Source organism: Choloepus didactylus, chromosome 10 (assembly GCF_015220235.1).
Source record: "Choloepus didactylus isolate mChoDid1 chromosome 10, mChoDid1.pri, whole genome shotgun sequence".
In the NCBI taxonomy this organism is placed as follows: domain Eukaryota; kingdom Metazoa; phylum Chordata; class Mammalia; order Pilosa; family Megalonychidae; genus Choloepus; species Choloepus didactylus.
In genome coordinates this window covers 119,670,380-119,693,009 of record NC_051316.1, presented here as the reverse complement: position 1 = coordinate 119,693,009, position 22,630 = coordinate 119,670,380, and the positions used below count along the sequence as shown (strand labels likewise).

The following is a 22,630-nucleotide window of genomic DNA, read 5'->3' as shown; positions in this document are numbered from 1 at the left end:
TCTCATTAGTGCCAGCTGTGGGTAGAATCCCAGGTTCCCCACTTGGTTTGTGTTAACAGCTTCATGTAGGGGTAAGGGACATCTCATTACTTCTTGCTGAGGTAGAAGTCCAGGCTCATCAGTGGGAGTCATTACCACTAGGCTGTGGAGAAAATCCTGACTCACCATTAAGCATTGCCTAACACAACCCTGAATCTAGGGGAGGGACACCTGTTACATCTGAAAGGAAATGGAAATCTGTGCTCTCCACCGGATCTCTGCTGATGCCGGTAGAAAGGGAGTGCAGGTTTTTCTGTGGTGTTTGGCTGAAGTAGTGAGGTTATTGCCAAAAACTTTCTGTCTTGCTATGCCACTCCTTTCCTGATCCTTTGACCAGAAACAGCAGGTTTCTCACTGGCTGTTCTAGTTTCCTAATGCTGCCAGAATGCAAAATACCAGAGAAGGACTGGCTTTTATAAAGGGGGTTTATTTGGTTACACAGTTACAGTCTTAAGACCATAAGGTGTTGATCAACAAAGGCTACCTTCACTGGAGAAAGGCCATTGGCATCTGGAGAACCTCTGTTAGCTGGGAAGGCATTTGGCTGGCATCTGCTTGCTTCCAGGTTGCGTTTCAAAATGGCATTCTCCAAAATGTCTGCATCAGCTTCCAACAGCCTCTTTAAAATATCTATCTCAGCTCCAACTCCATGAGTTCCTTCTGTCTGAGCTTTTATAGGGCTCCAGTGAACTAATCAAGGACCATGCTGAATGGGTGGGGCCATGTCTCCATGGAAATTATCCAATCAGAATTATCACCTACAGATGCATGGGTCACATCTCCATGGACACTGAACCAATAGATTCCAACCCAATCAACACTAATACATCTGCCCCCACAAGAATACATTAAAGAATATGGCTTTTTTGGGGGGACATAAATATACAAACCAGCACACTGGCATCTGTAGGTTGGAAGCTTCTCTAATGTTTACTGTACAATACATAAAAGACAAAAGGAAAACCCAGAAAATTCACTGCTGTGTGTTTCCTCAGGTCCCAAGATCCCTCACTGGACTTCCTTCTTCTCTTCCGCTTTCATAGTCTTCTTATGCTTGTTTTATATATAATGTCCAGGGATTTATCTTTATTTTTAACAGGGATAAGTGACTCTACTCCACCTTGTCTAGAATCAGAAGTCTCCATATCTATTTAAATATTGAATCCATTATTATAACTTTCCCTAAAAAATACATTAGCTTAGATGGATTCAAAATGAATTATTTCAATCTTTTAAGGAATAAATAAATTAAATTTTATTGAATCTGGTCACAGAATAGAAAATTGCAGACAAATTTCCCAATTCATTTTATGAGGCCAGAATAAAATTGATACCAAAATCTAGTAGGGATATATTTAAAAAGGAAAATTAAGAATCTATCTCTCCTATGAATATAGTTAGAAAAATCCTAAATGGAAAAATTAGAACATCGATTGAAGTGTTGTATAAAAAGAACAATAGATTACAACCAAGTGGAATTAATTCTGGAAGTGCAGAAGTGGTTTATCATTCAAAACTCAAACAGTGGAATTATGATAATACTATAAAAATAAATACAACAGAGTAATATTCATAGATGCAGAAAATTATTGGAAAATTATTGTTCTTTATTTTAAACCCATTGGAACAAGTTTGATTTTGCCTTGTCTTTTGTTTATGAAATTTGCTTCTTGAGAACAAGAATCATGCCTTTTTCTTCACTGTATATTGCACACAATTTTAGCATCAAAATTTATTGAAACATCTTTCACACAGTTGGATCTCAAAATATAAAAAAAAAAAACAACTAAAGAAATGGTACACATGTACCAACATTAAAGTGCTGTTGGCTGTTATTCTTTTCAAATTACATGTACCATCTCCTTGCTACATAGTATATTTACTACAAATGAGCTCAGGTCTCACTACAGAAGTGCGTGTCCTTCTTATTAAGGAATTTCAAATTCTAGGAGTGCTCCACAAATGTGGAGGGAGTTAAAATACTAAGACCTGAAGCTATCACAGCAGGGTCAAGGAGCCAAAAGTTGGCAGAAGATAATTGGAGGTAGAGGAGACAGTTGGGAAGCAATAGCAGAAGCATGTTGTCTGGTCTCCTGAGACATGACATCCACAGCTTTGGTCATCAATCTTACCCTTCTCTCTGCTTCTTCCCAATGAGGAAATAGGTACTAAATACTAAAAAGGGAAAAAGAGAAGTTGTAATGATGGGAGGACACCTTTACTCATTAGGAATAGGGAATGAAGAGAATCTCTGATCCCAGTCGTCCATGATTGTCATTACTCTCTAAAGTGCAAGATAAGTGGAAATTACTGTTTCATTCCACATTTATTTTTGCTTCCTATTTTCCATTTATAAATATTTTTACATTAGGTAAAATAGTCTAATAAAATAACATGGAGAAATTCACAATGTACATTTAGCTTAAATAGCTGGTTATAAAATTAGAAATGCATGTTTTCTCAAGTTTATATTATTACATAAAAATTAATATACTAAAATATTAATAGTTTCTATGTCTGAAATAATGGATGACTTTAGTTTCTTCATTTGGACTTTTCCAAATTTCCAAGATTTTCTGCAATGTGTATTATTTATTTAATCAGAAAATTTTTAATTTATTTAAAAATAATAAATTATTGTTTAATAAGCTAGGTATAATTAGATCTTTGAGACAAAATCCCTAAAGCCTTAAAAGTTACTACCTTCCACACCAGTTTAAAGGCACTACTTTAAATCACTTCTGGGATTAGAGTCCCTTTCAAAGAAAACAAAGAATGATTTAAATTGGCTATAAGAGCCACTGTGGATCCTCTTGAAATTTTTAAGTCCCGGAAGTTGGAACACACTTATATGGCAGATTGACTTACTTATTACTTACATGTACTGTAAGTTTTATTTATAATTTACTTATATAATTATAAGATTATTTATATGACAGATTGAACACAAATTCAAGGCAGGCCATTCAGTGGGGTGACAGCATCAGCTTTGGTCTGCTCCCCTCGGCAGTATCCACAGTCGTCTGGAACGGTGGGAGCTTAACCATGAGCCCTAGAGCACAGCCACAGCTGGAGGAGAGCTAAGATGTCAGCTAGACTGAGGAAGTGCAAATACAATGAACTTAGTGTGTGGAGACATAGAAATTGGTAAAACATTGTGCAGAGGAATGATTTATGGATAAGTGGGGTTATCTATAAAACCATGTCCTTTTATCAAAACTGAAGTCTCACCAGGACAAGCTACCTATTTTGTGGGGAGAAGGTAAGAATCCTGCACTGAGATCTGAATAGGAAACTTTGGGGCAGGATTGAAAATACATGTTTCTGAAAGAAAATGAAAAAGAGAAATGGCAACTTCTAAATAATTTACTTTTTGTATTTTTTAAACTTTTTAATTTGAACTAATTTTAGACTTTCAGAGAAGTTGAGAGTTCAGAGTTCCCATATAACCCTTACCCCACTTCTAATGCTAACATTTTAAGAAACTATAGTACAAACATCAAGAATAGGAAATTAGCATTGGTACTTCATAATTAATTAAACCATGGGCTTTATTCAAATTTCAACAATTTTCCACTAATGTCTTTTTGTGTTCCAGGATCTTCTCCAGGATCCCACATTGGACATAACTGTTATTTCTCCTTTGTCCTCTCTAGTTTGTAACAGTTTCTTAGGTTTATTTTTTTCTTTTTTAATTTAAAAACTTCTAAATAAAACAATGAAAAAAGAAATATGAACAAAAATAATCATTAAGTCAAAGGAATATCTTGGATATCTATGAACATCATATTAATTGATCATTTCTCCTTACTATGGAAAAAGAAAATAATTTTGGCTTAGGGTCAAAATTAGATTAACATATGTGAAGAATAAAGTTGCTTCCTAAATAATAGGGAAACTCTGACTCAGGGTGTGGAATGCAATATTTAGCACTGGTAATATCCTGTTGAGGAAATATTCCAGGATGGGTGTGGCATAGCCTGATTCCAGAGGCTCCTTGGGCAAAATACGAACTGCTGGCTAAGTTTATACACTTTACAAACCAACTAATACTACCTTTGGTTTACAAATATAAGTAGATGACAGGTATGTGCATGAGGGTTTTGTTTCCTTCAGAGTTTTCTTTCCTTCAATAGGCCGTGCACAATGTTGAAGACCAACCTAAATACAGAGCCTTTGGGGGAGATGGAAAAAACTCAGGGAGCCAAGCAATTGAAACTTACCTCTTTCTGGGCAGAAATAAGGAAGCAAAGGTAACAGAAGTCCCTGCTGTCCCCTCATGGTCCCTCCTGCCCACCAGGTTTCTCCTCTTTCTTTTTACTGTGTGGTATTTTTGGTGCTTTGGGAGCATCCAAACTGTGTTGCTAAATGGTGGACTCTAGAATCTTTTCTCAAGGATTGGGGCTATGTCAGTATGTCTACTCAGGATGGATGTATTTGTGAGGTTGGTTGGAATCAGAATATTAAATGGCATCAATTTATCAGTGTAATAAAGCAACAGAGAATCTTTCCAATTTCCTATCCATTGACTATTGTTTTTCCTCCTTGGCTTTTAGACAAAGCTGGGCCAACAAATGCTTTAATGTCTTTGACTCTGGTGATCTCCTAATCACTAGAAAGAACACAACTATGCCAACCCTGGCACCAGGGTGATTTCCAACTAAGAAAAATTTCCTATTTTTGTTTCTAATTTTTATAGTCAGAAAATATAAGTTCATTGAAGCAAATTTGAAAAATATGAAATTGGTTAAGAAAATTATAAATGCTCCTATTTTATTCCCCTGGCTGCCAAAGAAATGCCATGCAACAGGTTGGCTTAAACAATGGGAATTTATTGGCTCATGGTTTTGAGGTTAGGAGAAGACCAAAATCAAGATGTCATCAAGGCAATGCTTTCTCCCAGAAGACTTGGAATCCTGGGGGTGGCTGATGGTGATCCTTGGTCCTTGGCTATTCTATCACAAGCCATTGCACATGGCAGCCTCTCATGGATTCTACTTTCCTTTCTGGGTTCCACTGAACTTCAGCTTGTGCCTTCTCACTTTGGCTTTTTCTTTTCCTGTGACCTTCCCTATAAGGCCTTCAGTAATAGGATTAAGATCCATCTTGATTCAGCTGGCCCACACTTTAACTGAAGTAACCACATCGAAAGGTCCTATCTATAAAGATTCACAGGCACAGGAATGGATTAATTTAAGAACACATTTTTCTGGGGAACATAGCTCCAATCATGGTAGCCACAAATCCCACTTTCCAAAGAAAATCACAGTAAATATTTTAGTGTGGTTTCTTCCAGGCACATATTTACAAAATTGTGATCATTTATATTTCCATGAGTATAACAGTTTCATATAACATTATATCACCAGCATTTTCCCTTATTCTTTTCCAAGATTACAATTTCATAGGTATAAAAAATGAGGGTATTTTTTCTCGTGTTTTATAACATGCCCCACCACCACCATCACATACCAAATTTTCAGCATCATGGAGGGAAATCAACTATTGATTGGATCTTCCAGGAGAAGAATGTTTAAAAATAGTAATAGTGATCTATTATTAAATTATTAAATAGTTGGATTTGGTTTGAGTGTATTTATGTATGATATTTGCACATATATCCAAATGAGATTGAATCATACTTTTATTCTATCTTTGCCAGTTTGGGGTGAAAATCTATTTTGGTTTGGTTTGGTTTGATAAAATGATATGCAAAGTATTCCATGATTCTGGAAATCAAACCATTTATGTAGAACAGATATTGCTTCTTAAAAGTATAAAATAACTCTGTGTTCAGTGAACATTTTTTGGGTCAGCATCTGTCTTTCTCACAATTGGATTTCTAGTTACTACTACAGTATCTGCCACGCTTAGTATTGAATAAATGAGGATGTTATGAGGGAGCTGAGTATAGAGTTCCACAGAAACCCACAGTGGGGCATGTGTCCCGGACCAGAAAGTGAGAAAGTTTTTTTAAAAAAGACAATAACCAACTGGGAGGGGCCTTCCAATTTATGAGAAGAGCATTTGCAAAAGCATAAAATGAAAGTGGTTAGTGTTTGGGGTAAACTGCGGGAGTTCAGCCTGGCTACTTCAGCGCACAGGGGTTGGGGGAAGAGTCTATAGTGGCTCCAAATTTTCTAAATTAGTGGGATTTAGGAGTGGCAATCTGGTTAGAAAGGACTTTTCTTGAAGCCATATTTCATAGCAATATGTAAACAGTATACGTAGATTATATTGTTCTGTTGGAGCAACTTTTTAGGGAGACGGATGAAACTTATGGGGGAGCAAACGCTCTCCATTGACTTCTCCCTTCACAGGGTCGTGGGGTGGGGTGAAGGGGAGGTGGCATGAAGTAAGACGGAAAGGTTAAACTGGGCCTTTTATGGTAGGTTGATTCAGTGTTAATAGGTTACTTTTTACATTTTTTCTTATTTACTTCAGAAACTGGAAAAATGACCTCTTTCATCTTGGTCAGATTTTTTGAACAGAGAGAGAGTGAGCCGTTCCTCCTTCATGCCTTTCTCCTCAACACCCCACCTCCCAGAAGGCAAGTACCAGTTCAGGGCTCTTTGTAACAGCAATAATTGACTTCTCTCCTTATCCTAACTCTTTCCTTCCTCTTCTTCCTTCTTAGGTAACAGATGTGCTCAAACAAATCAAAACTGCTGCCTCAACCCACACCTTTGAGGAAACAGGTGTGCATACCAGTGTGCACTGAGAGAGGAAGTGCAGGAAGAAAGGAATGTTTCTCAAGTTTCTAAGGTATTGGTACCATCACCTCATTTTAAATTCTCCCCAAAACCATTGGCTAGGCAATAACTCACTAAAAGGGACATAAAAATATAGAAAGGTAATGAAGAAGGCAGGAGGGCTGCCCTGTGTAGCTCTCAGGCTCTCTGGAAACAGGAAGGCAGGGCAAATGTGTGGCTGTGCCTCGGGTGAGATAAAGGAGACATTTTCTCATTCTGCAGCCAAAGTCCAGTGAGTACACACTATCACAGGAATGCAATAAAGTATTAGGCACAGTCCTTGTACCAAAATATAGTGTTTTGCTTGGGCATCATATCATACAAATGAGAAACAATTGGAGTATAGCTGAGTTTTCTGTGATATGGTTCTAACCTGTATATAGTAAGAATCAAGACAATGGAAAGATCAGTGTGAGCTGAAAGTTTAATTTCAACACACCTAAAGCCTGTGCAGTATTTTCAGAAGTAAAGAATAGCATCTGCTCTGTTCTGTGACAGGTTAGCACTGAAGACTGACTCTGAAGCCAGACTGCCCAGTATTCAACCCTGGCTCTCACCTTGTGACCCTGGACAAGCTACTCTAACTTCCCCTTGTCTGCTCCACTGTAAATGGGGAAATAAATAGTACTTGTCTCGTAAGTTGCAGTGAACATTAAATGTGTTAATACATAAAATATGCTTATAACAGTGCCTGGTATGGAGAGAAATCTCAAAAATATTAGCTGTCATTATTTCAGCCACACCAATATTTACCAATAGTCAGTGAGAACTTTGTGCCAGGCACTGTTGTAAACACATTTCATAAATTCATTATCAGAAGTTTCATTGTTATGACATAAAAATAGTGCAAAATTCCAGGATGCATTCCAAAGCATCAGATATCAAGATTTAGAGAGAAATTATCACTAAGTACTGAGTAACATAATATTAACTTGCCTGAGAAAACATAAAATATACATCTACACATCTGGTGACAAAAGAAGAAGAGAGAACTTACAGAATTGAAAGGAATACAAAAGTAATGAAGGTGACCTATACTAAGAGAGTAGAAATTCCAGGTTCTAAAAAACCTGTAGATAATGGGAAACCAGGCTCCTCCATCCTTGGAAGCCCCTGGGGACCAGTCTCAAACGTTCTAGATTAACTCTCAACTGGTCTTTGAAAGAAGAGTGGATAGATGCCCATGAGAGAAGAGAAAATATTGAAAATCTGTCCATTATAGTCCCAAACTGTAGTGCCATCACCTTCAACACACCAAGTTAATTTTTCTTTCTGAAACAGTCAAGATTACTAATAATTATAATAATACAACTTAATTATAAAATGTATCATAATTGCAGATACCATGTTTTAGCCACTATTGTGAAGACACCTTAGATATTTTATCTAACTTCATTCTCACAACAAATTGCCAAAGAATTATTTCTTTCCCACATTTCACCATGAGCCAGCTGAAGGTCAGAAAAGTTAAGTTACTTCTCCAAAATCACACCCAAGCTAAATGGCATGGTACTGATTGCATATGTTTTCATTAAAAAACAGCTTTCATCTCAGAATATTCATTAATAATGAGATTGCTCTATATCCACATTTGAAATTAGTTCATCCCTATTATTTTATTAGAGGCCTGGCACATCTCAACACAATCCTTGGAGATACTGGTAGCCTTCCCTCTGCTGTTTCATGATCCCAAGAACTATAGAGTCTCTCGGTGCTTCTGTTTCATCAACAATAAAATTAAAATATTCCTGCCCTCCCTGATTCCCAGGGAAGTTCTAAAAATCAAACAAAATATTGCAACTTAAAGTGATTTTTTAATCTACATTATAAATATAAATGTTCCTAAGTCTTGCCCTCATCTTAACCCTGCAGGTGACATGGATACATGGAGATGGGGAATTACTCCAAAGTGACCGAATTCTTCCTGGTGGGATTTTCCCAATACCCAGAACTTCAGCTTACTCTGTTTCTGCTCTGCCTCATCATGTACCTGATAATCCTCCTGGGAAACAGCCTCCTCATTATCATCAGCATCCTGGATTCCCACCTCCACACCCCCATGTACTTCTTCCTTGGGAACCTCTCATTCTTGGACATCTGCTACACATCTTCTTTCATTCCTCCAGTGCTCATCATAATTAGATCTCAGAGAAAATCCATGTCCTTCATTGGCTGTGCTCTGCAGATGGCTGTCTCCCTTGGCTTGGGCTCCACTGAGTGTGTCCTCCTGGCCATGATGGCCTATGACCGGTACGTGGCCATCTGCAACCCACTGAGGTACCCCATCATCATGAACAGGGTGCTGTGCGTGCACATGGCCACGTGGTCCTGGATCATAGGCTGTCTGAACTCCCTAGTGCAAACAGTGCTAGCAATGACGTTGCCTTTCTGTGGAAATAATGTCATTGACCATCTTACCTGTGAGTTACTGGCTCTTCTTAAACTCACCTGTTCAGATATCACCATCAATGTGCTTGTCATGACAGTAGGAAGTATTATTTTACTGATAATTCCTCTGCTGTTAATTTTCATCTCCTATGTTTTCATCCTCTCTACAATACAGAGAATTAATTCTGAGGGAAGGAAGAAAGCCTTTTCTACCTGTTCAGCCCATCTGGCTGTGGTAATTTTGTTCTATGGTTCAGCTCTTTTTATGAACATGAAGCCCAAGTCAAAGGACACAAAGACATCTGATGAGATCATCGGTCTGTCCTATGGAGTCATAACCCCAACGTTGAACCCCGTCATCTACAGCCTGAGGAATAAGGAGGTGAAGGAGGCCGTGAAGAAACTCCTGAGCAGACACCTGCACTCATAGAAAATACAAAATGCCTTAAGTTATGTGATGTGTTCATTTGGGGAAAAGACATGTGTTTGGTATTCACAGATGAAGTTGTGGAACCCAGCATAATGAGAGGTTTGTGGTTGAAAAGCCAAATGTAGGATTCTCCTTTTTACCACAGACAATGCCATGTAAACCTTTTCAAGTAGTAGCTTTTCAGCATTTTTCTACCATATGCAGCTTTACCTCTTGTTCTCACAGAGGCCATGATGGATGCTGTTAAAATTCTCTGTCTCTCTCTCTCATTGTCCTTACCTTATTTTACCTCCTTTCTCTTTCTCTCCCTTGCTCCACCTCTATTTTCCTCAGTATTTCTCTTTTCATTCTCTTTTTAGTACTATCTCTCCCTCTCCCACTCCCTTTGTAATTCTCTCTTTCTGTCCCTTTTTCACTCTCATTCTCTCTCTTTGTCTCAGTAACATTCATAATTTTAAAGTAAAGAGCCACAAGTGGTTCCAAGCCTCCACCCTTCTTTTAGTAGCCAAATGATAGTAGTCTAATCTCTATTCTGCATGAAGGCATACAGAAATCTTGCAAAATATTGCTGAGCACTTGTTACATTTTCCAAGTTTGGGATCACTTTTGTTTCCATACTGCTATACGGGGCTTCCACCACCACCTCTGATAATCTTACAATGATTTCTCCATGGTATTTAAGCTCCCTACAGTCCATTTGCCACTCAAAGAATATGTTTAAAATCCCTTTTAAAAAGCACACATTCAAAAAAAAAAATAAAAAAAAGACTTTAATGTCTAATACACTTTACTTAGCTTAAGAATAAGACAAAAGGATACAGTAAATACTTTTATATTTAATATCACTGCTCCTAGTAACTACCAGATGTGCTTTCTCACAGGGGTCTCTTCAAAGAAATGTGTCTCTTCAAAGAAATGTGGTCCAGCAACCTCTAAGTTTCTTAAAACCCATAGAAGGAATCTAAATATTCAGACAAAAGCAGCACTTATAAAATACCCTTTTCTCTTATCCACTGGCATCACGTTCCCCAGCTATTTTGGAGTGTATTTTTCCACCATTTTCCAACTTTGCCTTTCCCTCTATTTAACTTGCCTTCATCTCACCATTCCTTTATTGTATTTATTGTAATAGCTTTCATCAGATAAATTCAAAACTGTCCTCCTGGGGCCAAGAGTTCAGAGAAAGGTGGGTTTTGAAAGAACTTAAGGGATTCATATTAGTGAGCTAGGATACATTTTGATTAAATCTTAGATTATAAAATACTGTGGAGATTACAAAGAGCAATAACTCACAGGACTTATCCAAGTTGAAGATGCTTTTCATATCATATGATTACTAAACTCAAATGTCAACTCCTCTGTGAAGCCTTTCTTGACTCCTCCAAGAAAAATTATTTCTTCCTCTCCAATGTTTCAATAGTCTTTGGATAATGTATATTACTATGCCCCTATTTTAATTTTTATTATATAACATATAATATTTATTCATTGCTGTTTAAGTGAGTCTTTGGATAATGTATATTACTATGCCCCTATTTTAATTTTTATTATATAGCATATAATATTTATTCATTGCTGTTTAAGTGAATGCATAGAGTTTTAGAAGTAAAGAAGAGATGATACAAATTCCAACTCTCTAGTATATAGGGGCATAAACTTTAAACTCTTGCAGTAAAGTTAGAGTCCTCATAAGATAGATGCTTATTATAATTCTTTGTTGAATGAATGTGTGATTGCCATTCATAAACTGAAGCCAAACAATTTTATTTGCCATGACTTGAATACACTTTGCCAATCATTGCTGCCTTTGCATCTTTGTTCATGCCATTCTCTCTCTCCGTCTAAAAGTACCCTCCTTCTAATCTACCCATCAAAATCCAAGGCCTTCCTCAAAAGCCTCCTTGATTTCAAACCCTTACTTATCATCTCAACTAATTTGAATCCCAGTAGCAATCTATTTATAACATTTATAATATGAAGATTTAGATTCTGTTTGTGCAGTGATTGTAGCTCCTGCTTTGTTGAAAGGTCATTAGGGGCAGAGTTACTGGTCTTTGTAACTCCCTCAAGAATTAATGATACAGGATTCTATTGATATATTAATACTTTGGTTATTACAATTTGCCAGTTTTCATCATGTGTATGGACTCTTTAAACATATATTTTTCTTTGGTAGAGTATGGCCAGTAAGATAGTGGAACACAGATTACACACACCTAGCAATAAGCCTAGTTAAGACAGCAATCCTTAAATGGTGCTGCAGTGTCACTTATCTGTTTTTTTCCCCTCCTGGGCATCAAACCTATGCCTATAATACACAAGGCAGGGAATATCTACTTGAGTTAAGAATCCCTGGACTGGTTTCTTGAGCTCATAATTTAACAAGAAAAAATATGAATCTACAAAACAGTTGTTCCCAAATGCGTGTCTCCACCCCTGAGCTCCCTAACATCCAGATTCATATATCCAACTGCCTACCTGACATTTCCACTTGGATGATGTCAAGTGAAACATGTCTAAAATGGAACTTTTCATGCCCCCTACCCCCAAATACTTAAATCACATCTTGTCCATCTCAGGAAGTGCACTACCATTCACACAAATCCAATCTACCAGAAAGTTCTGTTAATTCTACTTTCACATTTTATTCTAAATCTGACCATGCCAATGGCTACCACTCTCGGCCAAGTCACCACTATTGCATCTACACTATTCCACACTATTAAAATGGCTCTGAGTCATCTCCCCACTTTCACTCTTGTTCTGCTACAATCCGTCCTCCCTCCACCTAGCAGCCAGTGTTATTTAAAAATGTATATCATATCACACTACTACTAAAACCCCTACAAATATTTTCCATTATATTTAGAACAAAATATACTCCTTACCAAGTCTGCAAGGTCCTACATAGTCTGACTCCAATCTACATCTACAACCTTATCTTCTACAATATATGTAGAGGAGAGATAGAGAGAGAGAGAGAGAGAGAGAGAGAGAGAGAGAGAGATGATGGTGATAGAGATGATGCAGATAAAGACAGAAATCTTATTGGTTTTGTTTTTTTTCTGGAGAACCCTGACTAACACACTATGCTCACTAGATTCTTGTTTCAACATCTTTTCGCTGTTTTCCAAAGATGCTAAAGTCTTTACATTTGCTGTTTCCTCTACCCTGCACTCCTCCCCCAGTCTCCCCAGGGTCTTCTCTCATTTACTCTGGGTCTTTGCAGAGGGGCCTTTCCATGCTTCACACCCACTTTCATTGCACTACCCACTTTCTGAAAAGTTTCGAGGGCTTATTATCTAACTTCTCCACAAGAAGGTAAACTCCATGAAGCCAGGGACGTTTTCTTCTTAGTTACTATGTCCCCAGTGCCTACACCAATGTTAGGCAAATAATTACTCCATAAATATTTACTGAATTGAAAATGACAGAACATTCATGCTACAGAACAGTCCTATATCTTTTAAACTTTGAGGTAGGTATACATAAGTACATCTAAAAATTATACACCTTGGTTTTTAATATAAATTTCTGATTCTTCCTGAGTTAACTATTGTAGGAATCACAAAACAATAGTTAAACACTGCTCTGTGTACTTTTTCAATCTATTCACTTTTCCTTCCAAGTTTTGCTGAACCTTTTATTTGTTATATGAATTATTTATTCCACCCTGCAAAATGCTGGCTACTTTTCCTCAGTACTACGGAAGCTTCCCTCTCTCTCTCTCTCTCTCTCTCTCTCTCTCTCTCTCTCCCCCCACCTGCTCCCTCCCTCCCCCTCCTCCCATACACACACACACAGGTTTCTTTTTATCTCAAAAGTGACCTAGGTGTTTGGATGCCTGTTAATGTATTCTGTAATAATCCAAGCTTTTTTATTTCAGCAGTGGGGAGTGTAACAATATTAATCTATTTCTGGAAAATGTCATATCCTGATTGGAGTCTAAGGTGGGAATCAGTTCACCATTTCACACAAACATACTGCTTTCTGTGTTACACCTTTTGGCATCCCCTCTGACAGAAATAATTCAGGGTACATCTATTTACTAATGTAGCAACTGATAAAATAAGATATTCTATACTTACAAAATTAGGTTAGTATCATTTTACCATGATGTTTAGTGGAGAGATTTTTCCCAGGGGTTTCAAGATATTTAAACTGTGACATACTGGAAAGAATTCCTGACTTTTGATCATAAATATTTCTGACAAAAATGCTTAAAAGTTAAACTCTGTATAGGAAACAGTTCAAGTGTCTCAGAATTATGAACGTAAATGCATGATTGTAAACATGCATATGTATGTACTTGAATGAATAACTATTGTGCAAGAAATACTCAGGCTTTGAGTTATCAGCAGATTAGATGATTGGGTATCGCTCAGAAACATTGAAATGAAAATAAATCAATGTATCAATCAAGAAGAAGTTATTTTATGCTTCATTCCTTCCAGGAAATGAGGCATACATCCAGGTACAATAATATAAACATTTAAAAAATAATCTCAGGAGGAATGTGAGAGAGAAATCACAACTGAATTGAAATTGAGATTGAATTTGTGGATTGAGACGTGTCAATGTGGTGAAATGGAATAAATACCATATAAATAAATAGGAATTTTTTAAAAAAAATACCTTCTCCATAGTACTCCAAATTCTTTCAACTAGAGTTCTCATGCAAAGCATATGTAATACCTCTAATAGTCCTTAACATCTTTTTAATAAACTGTGCACCCTGTCAATTTTAAAAGCTAAGGAAAAGTCATACTCTGGTAAGATCTTTTTGATTCAAGAAAGACATTAAGTTTTGATGCTACCAATATCTCTCACTTGCTTTAACTAGAGGCAGTTGAAAAGAAATTTCTTTATTGTCTTATCTGCTTTTCCATCCCTTAATCTTTTTAATTGCAACATTTTGGGTGACTTGTTGATTACAAGGTCCAAATATCTCAATAAATAATAAAATTACAAAAGGAAGAGGATTTTTCACACCAAGAGATCATTCTTTAGTAAAGCAGCCATTATAGGGTTCCCAGAATTAGGAGATTTGTTCCAGTATTAAAAATAATATTTAATTTTTAAATTTACAGGAACTTGTCAGGGCATAGTTCTTGAATGAGTGATGCAATAAAAGACTCTTATGGAGAAAAGAGTAGCAAATAAATTAAAAATAGTGTCATTAAACATTTCCTTAAACTTCCTGTAGGAAAAAAAAAAGTTCTGTTTAAAAAGGAAAACTTTTTAATAGGTTGTTTACAACTCCAGTGGGGGAGTAATGAAAAATAAAATTTAATAGTCCCTTTGAAACATAGTTTCCTATACTGTTGTCAGGGTTTTAGTTGCTATTCCTGAGGGTATGGGGAGAAAGGGAGAGGAGAAAAAAAAGGGAAAGTATCAAAAAATTTATTAGATTTAAGCTCTAAGTAATGAGGAAAAAGCTAACAAACTTCTATCACATGATATTTCTACAAAATTCTTTGTTTCTTTTTTTTTTTTTTTAGCTATTTATGAGGGTACTGCTGGTTCCCTAGGGCATGTCAGATTGTGTAGACCTTAGCAAGAGACTTTGGTGCTTCCCATAGCATTTATGCTGCAATTTCACATTTCAAAAACCACATGCTATGAAGAAGGTTCTGCTAACACCATTCTTCTATGTCCACATGATAATCACTTTTAAATCTTTTAACACTAATGTTCTTAAAACAACTTTGTTACATAATCACTCACATTTCTCAGGGCCTAGTCTGATATGGAATGTTAATGAGAATTTAGAGATTGACATTCAACCCCCAAAAATAAACTCTAACGTAAGTGAAACTGATTTTTTTTTATTTTGAAATAAATTCAAAGTTATAGGGACAGTTGCAAAAACAATACTAATCCCATACACAGAAATCCATCATACCCTGACCCCCCTCCCCCGATAGCTCAATCCACCAACTTTAACATGCTGTCACATCGCTATTTCTTTCCCTCCCTCCCTCACTCCCTCCCTATCTATCATCCATCATCTATTGCTCTGTCTTCTGAACATATGAGAGCTAGCTGCACACATCCTTGAACATAAACTATAATTCACGTATATACTTCCCATGAACAAGAACATTCTTTTATGCAATCCCATTAAGTGCAGCTAAGAAGTACAAGAGATTCAACAATGATACAAAGCTTACATTCTATATTTCCTTTACCTTATGTCTCAACTTGTGTCCCTTTGGGCCATCTGTCCTCTGTCCTCTAATCCCATCCAAGTTCATCCTTGGCATTCAATCATCATCTATTTAGACTGTATTTTTTTTTTTTTCAGTTGTGGAAACATATATACAGCCTAAATCTTCCCATTCCACCCCTTTCCTAGCCTTCCATTAGTGGGATTAATCACATTTAGAACATTGTAATGCTCTTTCCCACCATCCATTACTAGAAATTTCCCTTCACCTCAAACAGCAACTCTACACTCATTTCTTAACTCCCCATTGTCCCTTCCCCCATTTCTCTTAACCCAAACTCTACATTTCATCTCTATGGTTATGTTCTCTAATAATTTCTTTGTGTTTGCTGTGGGGCTTAAAATTAACCTCTTAAATCCATATCAATCTTGTTTTTCTTTGATACCACCTTCATTTCAATAGGACACATAAACTATGTTCCTATACTCCTCCATTCCCCCACCTTTATATAGTTGTCTAAAATTACATATTTTACGTTGAGTTCAAAACCAGATTTGTCCTTAGAGTTTGTGTATTTTATATCATGTAGGAAGTAAATAGTGGAGTTACAGTTCAAAAATTATTGACTTCTATTTGTATTCCATTGTGGTTGGAGAATGTGCTTTGAGTATATTCAATTTTTTTGTTTTGTTTTAATTTCTAGAGGCTTGTTTTATGTCCCAGCTTATGGTCTCTTCTGGAGAAAGATCCATGATCACTAGAGAAAAATCAGTGTCCTGGTGTTTTGGGATGTAAGGTACTATATATGTCTGTTAAAATTCTCTATATCTCTTTCTCCTTTCTTTGTCTTTCTGTTGGTAGGGCTCTCTTTAGAATCTGAAGTAGGGCAGGTCTTTTATTGGCAAAGTCTCTCAGCATTTGTTTGTCTATAAAAAATTTAAGCTCTCCCTTGAATTTGAAGGAGAGTTTTACTGGATAAAGTATTCTTGATTGGAAATTTTTCTCTCTCAGAATTTTAAATATGCCATGCCACTGCCTTCTTGCCTTCATTGCGGCCACTGAATAGTCACAACTTAGTCTTATTGTGTTTCCTTTGTATGTGGTGAATTGCTTTTCTCTTGCTGGTTTCAGAACTTGCTCCTTCTCTTCAGTATTTGAGAGTCTGATCAGAATGTCTCTGAGTGGATTTATTTGGATTTATTCTATTTGGAGTTCACTGGGCATTTATGCTTTGTGTATTTATATTGTGTAGAAGGTTGGGGAAGTTTTCCCCAACAATTTCTTTGAATACTCTTTCTAGACGTTTACCCTTCTCTTCCCCTTCTGGGACACCAATGAGTCTTAAGTCTGGACATTTTATTTTATCTATCGTATCCCTGAGATCCATTTTTAATTTTTTGATTTTTTTTCTCCATTCTTTCTTTTGTTCTTTCATTTTCTGTTCTGTCGACTTATAGGACACTGAGATGTTCTGTTTCCTCTAGTCTTGTATTGTGAATATCCAGAGTCTTTTTAATTTGACCAACAGTTTCCTTTATTTCCATAGGATCTTCAATTTTTTATTTACTCTTGCAATGTCTTCTTTATGCTCTTCTAGGGTCTTCTTTATGTGGCGTGTATCCTGGGCCCTGGTCTTCCTGATGCCCTTTAAATCCTTTGTCATGCTTTCATTCCTCGATTGTAGTTCTTTGATTAATTGTGTGAGGTACTTTGTCTCTTCTGACAACTTGATTTGTGTGTTTGGAGTTGGATTCTCCATATCGTCTGGTTTTATCATATGCATTAAGATTTTCTGTTGTTTTTGGCCTCTTGGCATTTGCTCTGCTCAACAGGGTTCTTTCAAGTTGTAAAAAAAAATACCTATCTAATTTTTCAGAAACACAGTTTGGTGGTGTATACTTTCTCTAACTAACCAGCAGATGGTGTCTGTGAGTCACCTATACCCCTCTAGTCAGTTCTCCACCTTGTCCCTGCAGTGTATGGGGAAGTGATTCTTGTGGGGTCCAGCCAGAGAACTCAGCCTGGGTGTGTTGCTGGAGTCATCTGCCCTGAATGCGGGGCACATGTATGGGTGGCCAGGGAGGAAGGACAGCCTCAATATTCAAATCCCCCAGGTTCCCAGAGATTCAAGGTCGCCACAAGAGTCCAAGCCTTCATTTCATTTCAGCCCCAGGATGCTCTCTCTCACTGTACCACAAACCACCAGACTTGGCGTAGTGTCCCTGGGTTTTTTGAGCGGGTCCCCCTGCCCAGTCACGATCCTCCGGGACCTCTGCCAAGGGAATGCTGTGCTACATCACCAGTGCATGCCATACCTCAAGGGAAGCCCCAGGCTGCCAGGCCATGCTGGGGTGCTTTCAGCCTGATGCAAAAATGGCTGAATGGGGCATCTCAACACCTCCCTCCTCACACAGTTCCTCCTTCCCAGCTCCAGGACAACTGGCGGGGCTCTGGGCTGTAGGCACAGCCCCAGGCAGGAGTTTATCCAGTCCTCCAGGGAGATAGCTGCTAGCCACGGGGTTTCTTTCTGCTTCTGGCTCTCCCCTCCATTCTCCCATCCCCAAGGGTATCTGCAGTGGACTATCTTCCAGGCCAGACACCAAGAGGCCGGCCCAGCCCCCTCTTGCTGTGTTTTACTGCGTGGTTCCCACTAACGCAGCTGCAGCCACTCCAGGGTTTTTCCCTTTTTTTTTTTTTTTTAAAGAGCCCATCAGTCTCCAAATGCCAAACCCTGGCTTCCCCAGATCGCTGCATGACTGTGGGTCTTCCAGCCAGCTTACTCACTCATTTCAGAATGCAGACTCCCAGTTTCACCAAGTATTTGGCCCCTGGGAACTAGCAGACCTCATCCAGCTTGCGCATCACTGTAACCAGTATTCTGGGTCACTCTCTGGTCCTTATCTAGTGTTTTTTCATGGAGGTGTTCTTTTGCCCTGCCTCACCTAGCCACCATCTTAGTTTCTCCTCCTGATTTGTTTTTTATGTTACTCATATGTTTATACTAGATGTGGGAGGAAAAAAACAATTGTTTAAATTATAAGACAGTATGGATTAAAGACAATCTAAATTGATGATTGTTACATTGTAATAATGATTTGATGAATGTAGGACACAAGCATTAATATGTATGTGTAATGTATATGATTGGTTTTCAAAAATATAGAATTAAGACTTTGGCCCATATAATGAACATTCTTGGTATTAGACAGAAAGAACTACTGAATATTCTTCAAATCCAAAAGATTTAATTTTAAATAATTTTGAATGGTAAAATAAATGCACAACAGCATTGATGGAGGAAGAGGATGAAAGAAATTATTAATGTAGACCAAACAATACTGTAGTTAAATGACAAACAAATATAACATACATCATATTGATCATTGTTCAAAATGAAATGCTGCCTTCATGACAAATAAAAATTCATCAAAACAAAGACAAGTGTACTAGATGAGATTAAAATTCAAGACTACAAGACACAAGAAAATCACAACAATGAATGGAGTTAGATGACAAAATAATCATATAAAATACACAAGAAAAGATTTTAAAGAGGTCCCTGTGCTCTTTATTTTTTAGCATCAGACTAGGGAAGGGAATTTAATCACCTGGTCTAACCAGCTATGCTAAGTATAATGATGAAATCATTGCAAGTTCTAAGTATAATGCTGTGAGAATATAATGTGTGCAGAATTACATTATTTTACAATAGGCATATTATAACTTGTTAGTATTTGTCCTGATACAAAATTTTCTTTAATTTGTTTTTATTGTATGAAGAGCATGGTGATAAACCCTAGATTGTTACATATAATTACTATCAAAGATCTCTTCCTGCTTTTGTTTTGTGTGTCATACAGTATAGATTTTACAGTATGATTTGGCAAGAACACTTAAATCTCCCATTTTAAAACATATAAAAAGAGTTTTTAATCAATATTAAATAATGTGCATTAATGTATATATATATATAAAGCAAGATAATCTTATAAAACTCATGCTAATTATGAACCAGGGAATTTGGTCTAGAAAGTAGTCATGATATTTTATACAAAGAATGTTTAGTATATTTTTAAAAGAAAGGAAGTAAGTCTACTTTTAATGATAAACAATCCTATTGTATTTTTTTATGTTTTATTGAGATATACTCACATACCATACAATCATCCACAGTGTATTAGTTAGGGTTCTCCAGGGAAACAGAATCAACAAGAGATAACTATAAATAAAAGATTTATAAAAGTGTGTCACACAACTGTGGGTATGCACAAGTCCAAATTCCGTAGGGCAGGCAGCAAACTGGCAATTCCAATGAAGTTGTTCAATGAACTCCCCAGGCAACAAACTGACTACTTCAATGAACTCCTCAGGAAACGCTTCGCTGGTCAGCTGAAGAAGAAGTGAAGGTCCTCTATCTGTCTCACTTAAAAGTCTTCAACTTATTGATTGGATTAAATCCACCAACTGCATTCTCTCATTGTGGAAGACACATCCTTCATTGATGTAATCAGTCACAGCTGCAGCCAATTGACTGATGATTTAACAAAGCAGCCTTCTGGTTTATTAACCAGCCGCAAATGTCCTCACAGCAATGGTAAGGCCAGTGCTTGCTTGACCAGACACCTGGGTACCATCACCGGGCCAAGCTGACACATGAAACTAACCATCACACACAGTGTACAATCAATTGTTCACATAACACAGTACAGTTGTGCTTCATCACCATAATCAATTTTTGAACATTTTCATTAATCAAAAAATAAGAGAAGAAAAATAACAGTAAAAAAGAACACCTGAAACACCCCATCCCCCATCCCTCCTATCATTCATTTAATTTTCATTTTTATAGCCATCTGTTCATACACTGGATAAAGGAAGTGTGAGCCACACGGTTTTCACAGTTATACAGTCACACGGTGCAAGCTATGTCGTTGTCTTCCAGAGTCAAGGCTACTGGGTGGCAGACCAGCTGTTTCAAGTATTTCCTTCTAGTTATTCCAACACACTAAAAACTACAAAGGGATATCACTGTAGTGCACAAGAATACCCTCCAGAGTGACCTCTTGACTCCAGATGAAATCTTTCAACCACTGAAACTTTGTTTCATTTTGCTTCCCTCCTTTGGTCAAGAAGGCTTTCTCAATCCCATGATGCTTGGTCCAGGCTCATCCCTGGTAGTCATGTCCCTCTTGCCAAGGAGATTTACACTCCTGGGAGTCATGTCCCATGTAGGGAATCTTACTGTATTTTAACAGTATTTAGTTTGTCAAAAGCACCAAAGAATAAAGAAGAAATGTCATCAATGAAATAGAAGTCCCATGATAATGGAATCATATCTTCAAATTGCTGAGGTGAAATAACCAAACACTGTAAACCAGCTAAATTTTCTTGCAAGATGCAAAAAAAAGACCTGTCAGACAAAGAGATTTTATCACTGAGAGGACCTCATTAAATGAACTATTAAAGAATGTCTTTCAGAAAGAAGAAAATTCAACCTATATAAAAGGAATAGAATGGAAAAAAAAAGAAAGTAATAGTTAACAAAAGTTAGAAAATATGGGGATTAAAAAAAAAACGTTTCCTAAAATAAAAAAAAATAAAGACAGTAATATCCATGGTGGTGGAAATTAACTTCTAGAACCAATAACATAGAAGATGATTGGTAATGAGAGGTAACTGTTCTAAGATATCTGTATTGTTCAGGAAGACAGCAAAAATGTTAGGTTTAGACTCTGTTATGTTAAGCAAGTACCTTTATATAAATAAGGGTTAACCCAAAAAACAACAGAAATAAGATATTGAACTTTCAAACCAGTCAGGAAACACAAGGAAATAAAGAAAATTTCATCATTCCAATATAAGCCAGAAAAGTTGAAAAATAAAAAAGAATGAAATTTTTAAAAATGCATAGTTGATGTAAAACACCAAATAAGACAAACAAATCTAAAAAGTATATTTAAACACATGAATATTCATAGTAGATGGAATTGGGTTTAACATACCAGTTAGAAGACAAAGATTCTCAGACTGAATTTTCTTTAATCCAGGTGTATTCTATTTACAAGTTAAGCACCTAAAACTTGACAAAAGGAGGTTGAAAGTAACAGGGTAGAAAAGATATGCCAGGCAAACACCAACCAAAAGAAAGATACTGCCTAGAGGAGACAAAATAGACCTTGAAGCAAAAAATCATCATAGGAGAAAGATCAGAAAGGAAAAATAATCTTCAACTTATTCATAAAAAACACACCTTCAAAATAAGACAAAAATCATCAGAATTATAAGAAGAGACAAAAGTAAAATAAGACTGGAAGATCTTAATACACAATTCTCTCAAACTGATGAGTAAGGAAATGAGAAAATAGATATCACTTCTACAGTTCATAAGATTGATAAAAAGATATGTAATATATAATAAATATATACTATAGTATATAAAATATATGTGTAATATTTATAAAATCTTACACCTAAACTTTAGAGAATATATAATTTTAAAACTGACCACTCTTTGGGCCACAAAGCAAGTCAGAGATATAGAAAAATTAGTATCACTAAACCATACCTCTAGGATAGCCTCTCGACTCTGTTTGGGATCTCTCAGCCACTATGACCTCGGCTTGTTACCTTTCTTTTTTCCCCCTTTTGGTCAAGTAGGCATTTTCAATCCTTCACTGCCAGGGTCAGACTCATTCCTGGAAGTCATGTCCATGTCGCCAGGGAGATTCATTCCCCTGGAAGTCATGTCCATCATGGGGGAAGGCTAATGAATTTATTTGCCAAGTTGGGCTTAGAGAAAGGCCACATCTGAGTAACTCATTGTCTTTTAAAGCATGTGGCATTTTCTAAGT

The 22,630-nt window shown here is 36.8% G+C and overlaps 1 protein-coding gene across 1 annotated transcript; it reads left to right on the top strand.

Moving 5' to 3' along the window:
- Positions 1 to 8,676: 8,676 nt before the first annotated feature.
- Positions 8,677 to 11,986, top strand: LOC119505415 (olfactory receptor 13D1-like). The gene is made up of 2 exons (XM_037798190.1): positions 8,677 to 9,589; positions 11,952 to 11,986. Exons 1-2 carry the CDS (start codon positions 8,677 to 8,679, stop codon positions 11,984 to 11,986), a joined length of 948 nt encoding a protein of 315 aa, XP_037654118.1.
- The last annotated feature ends 10,644 nt before the right edge of the window (positions 11,987 to 22,630 follow it).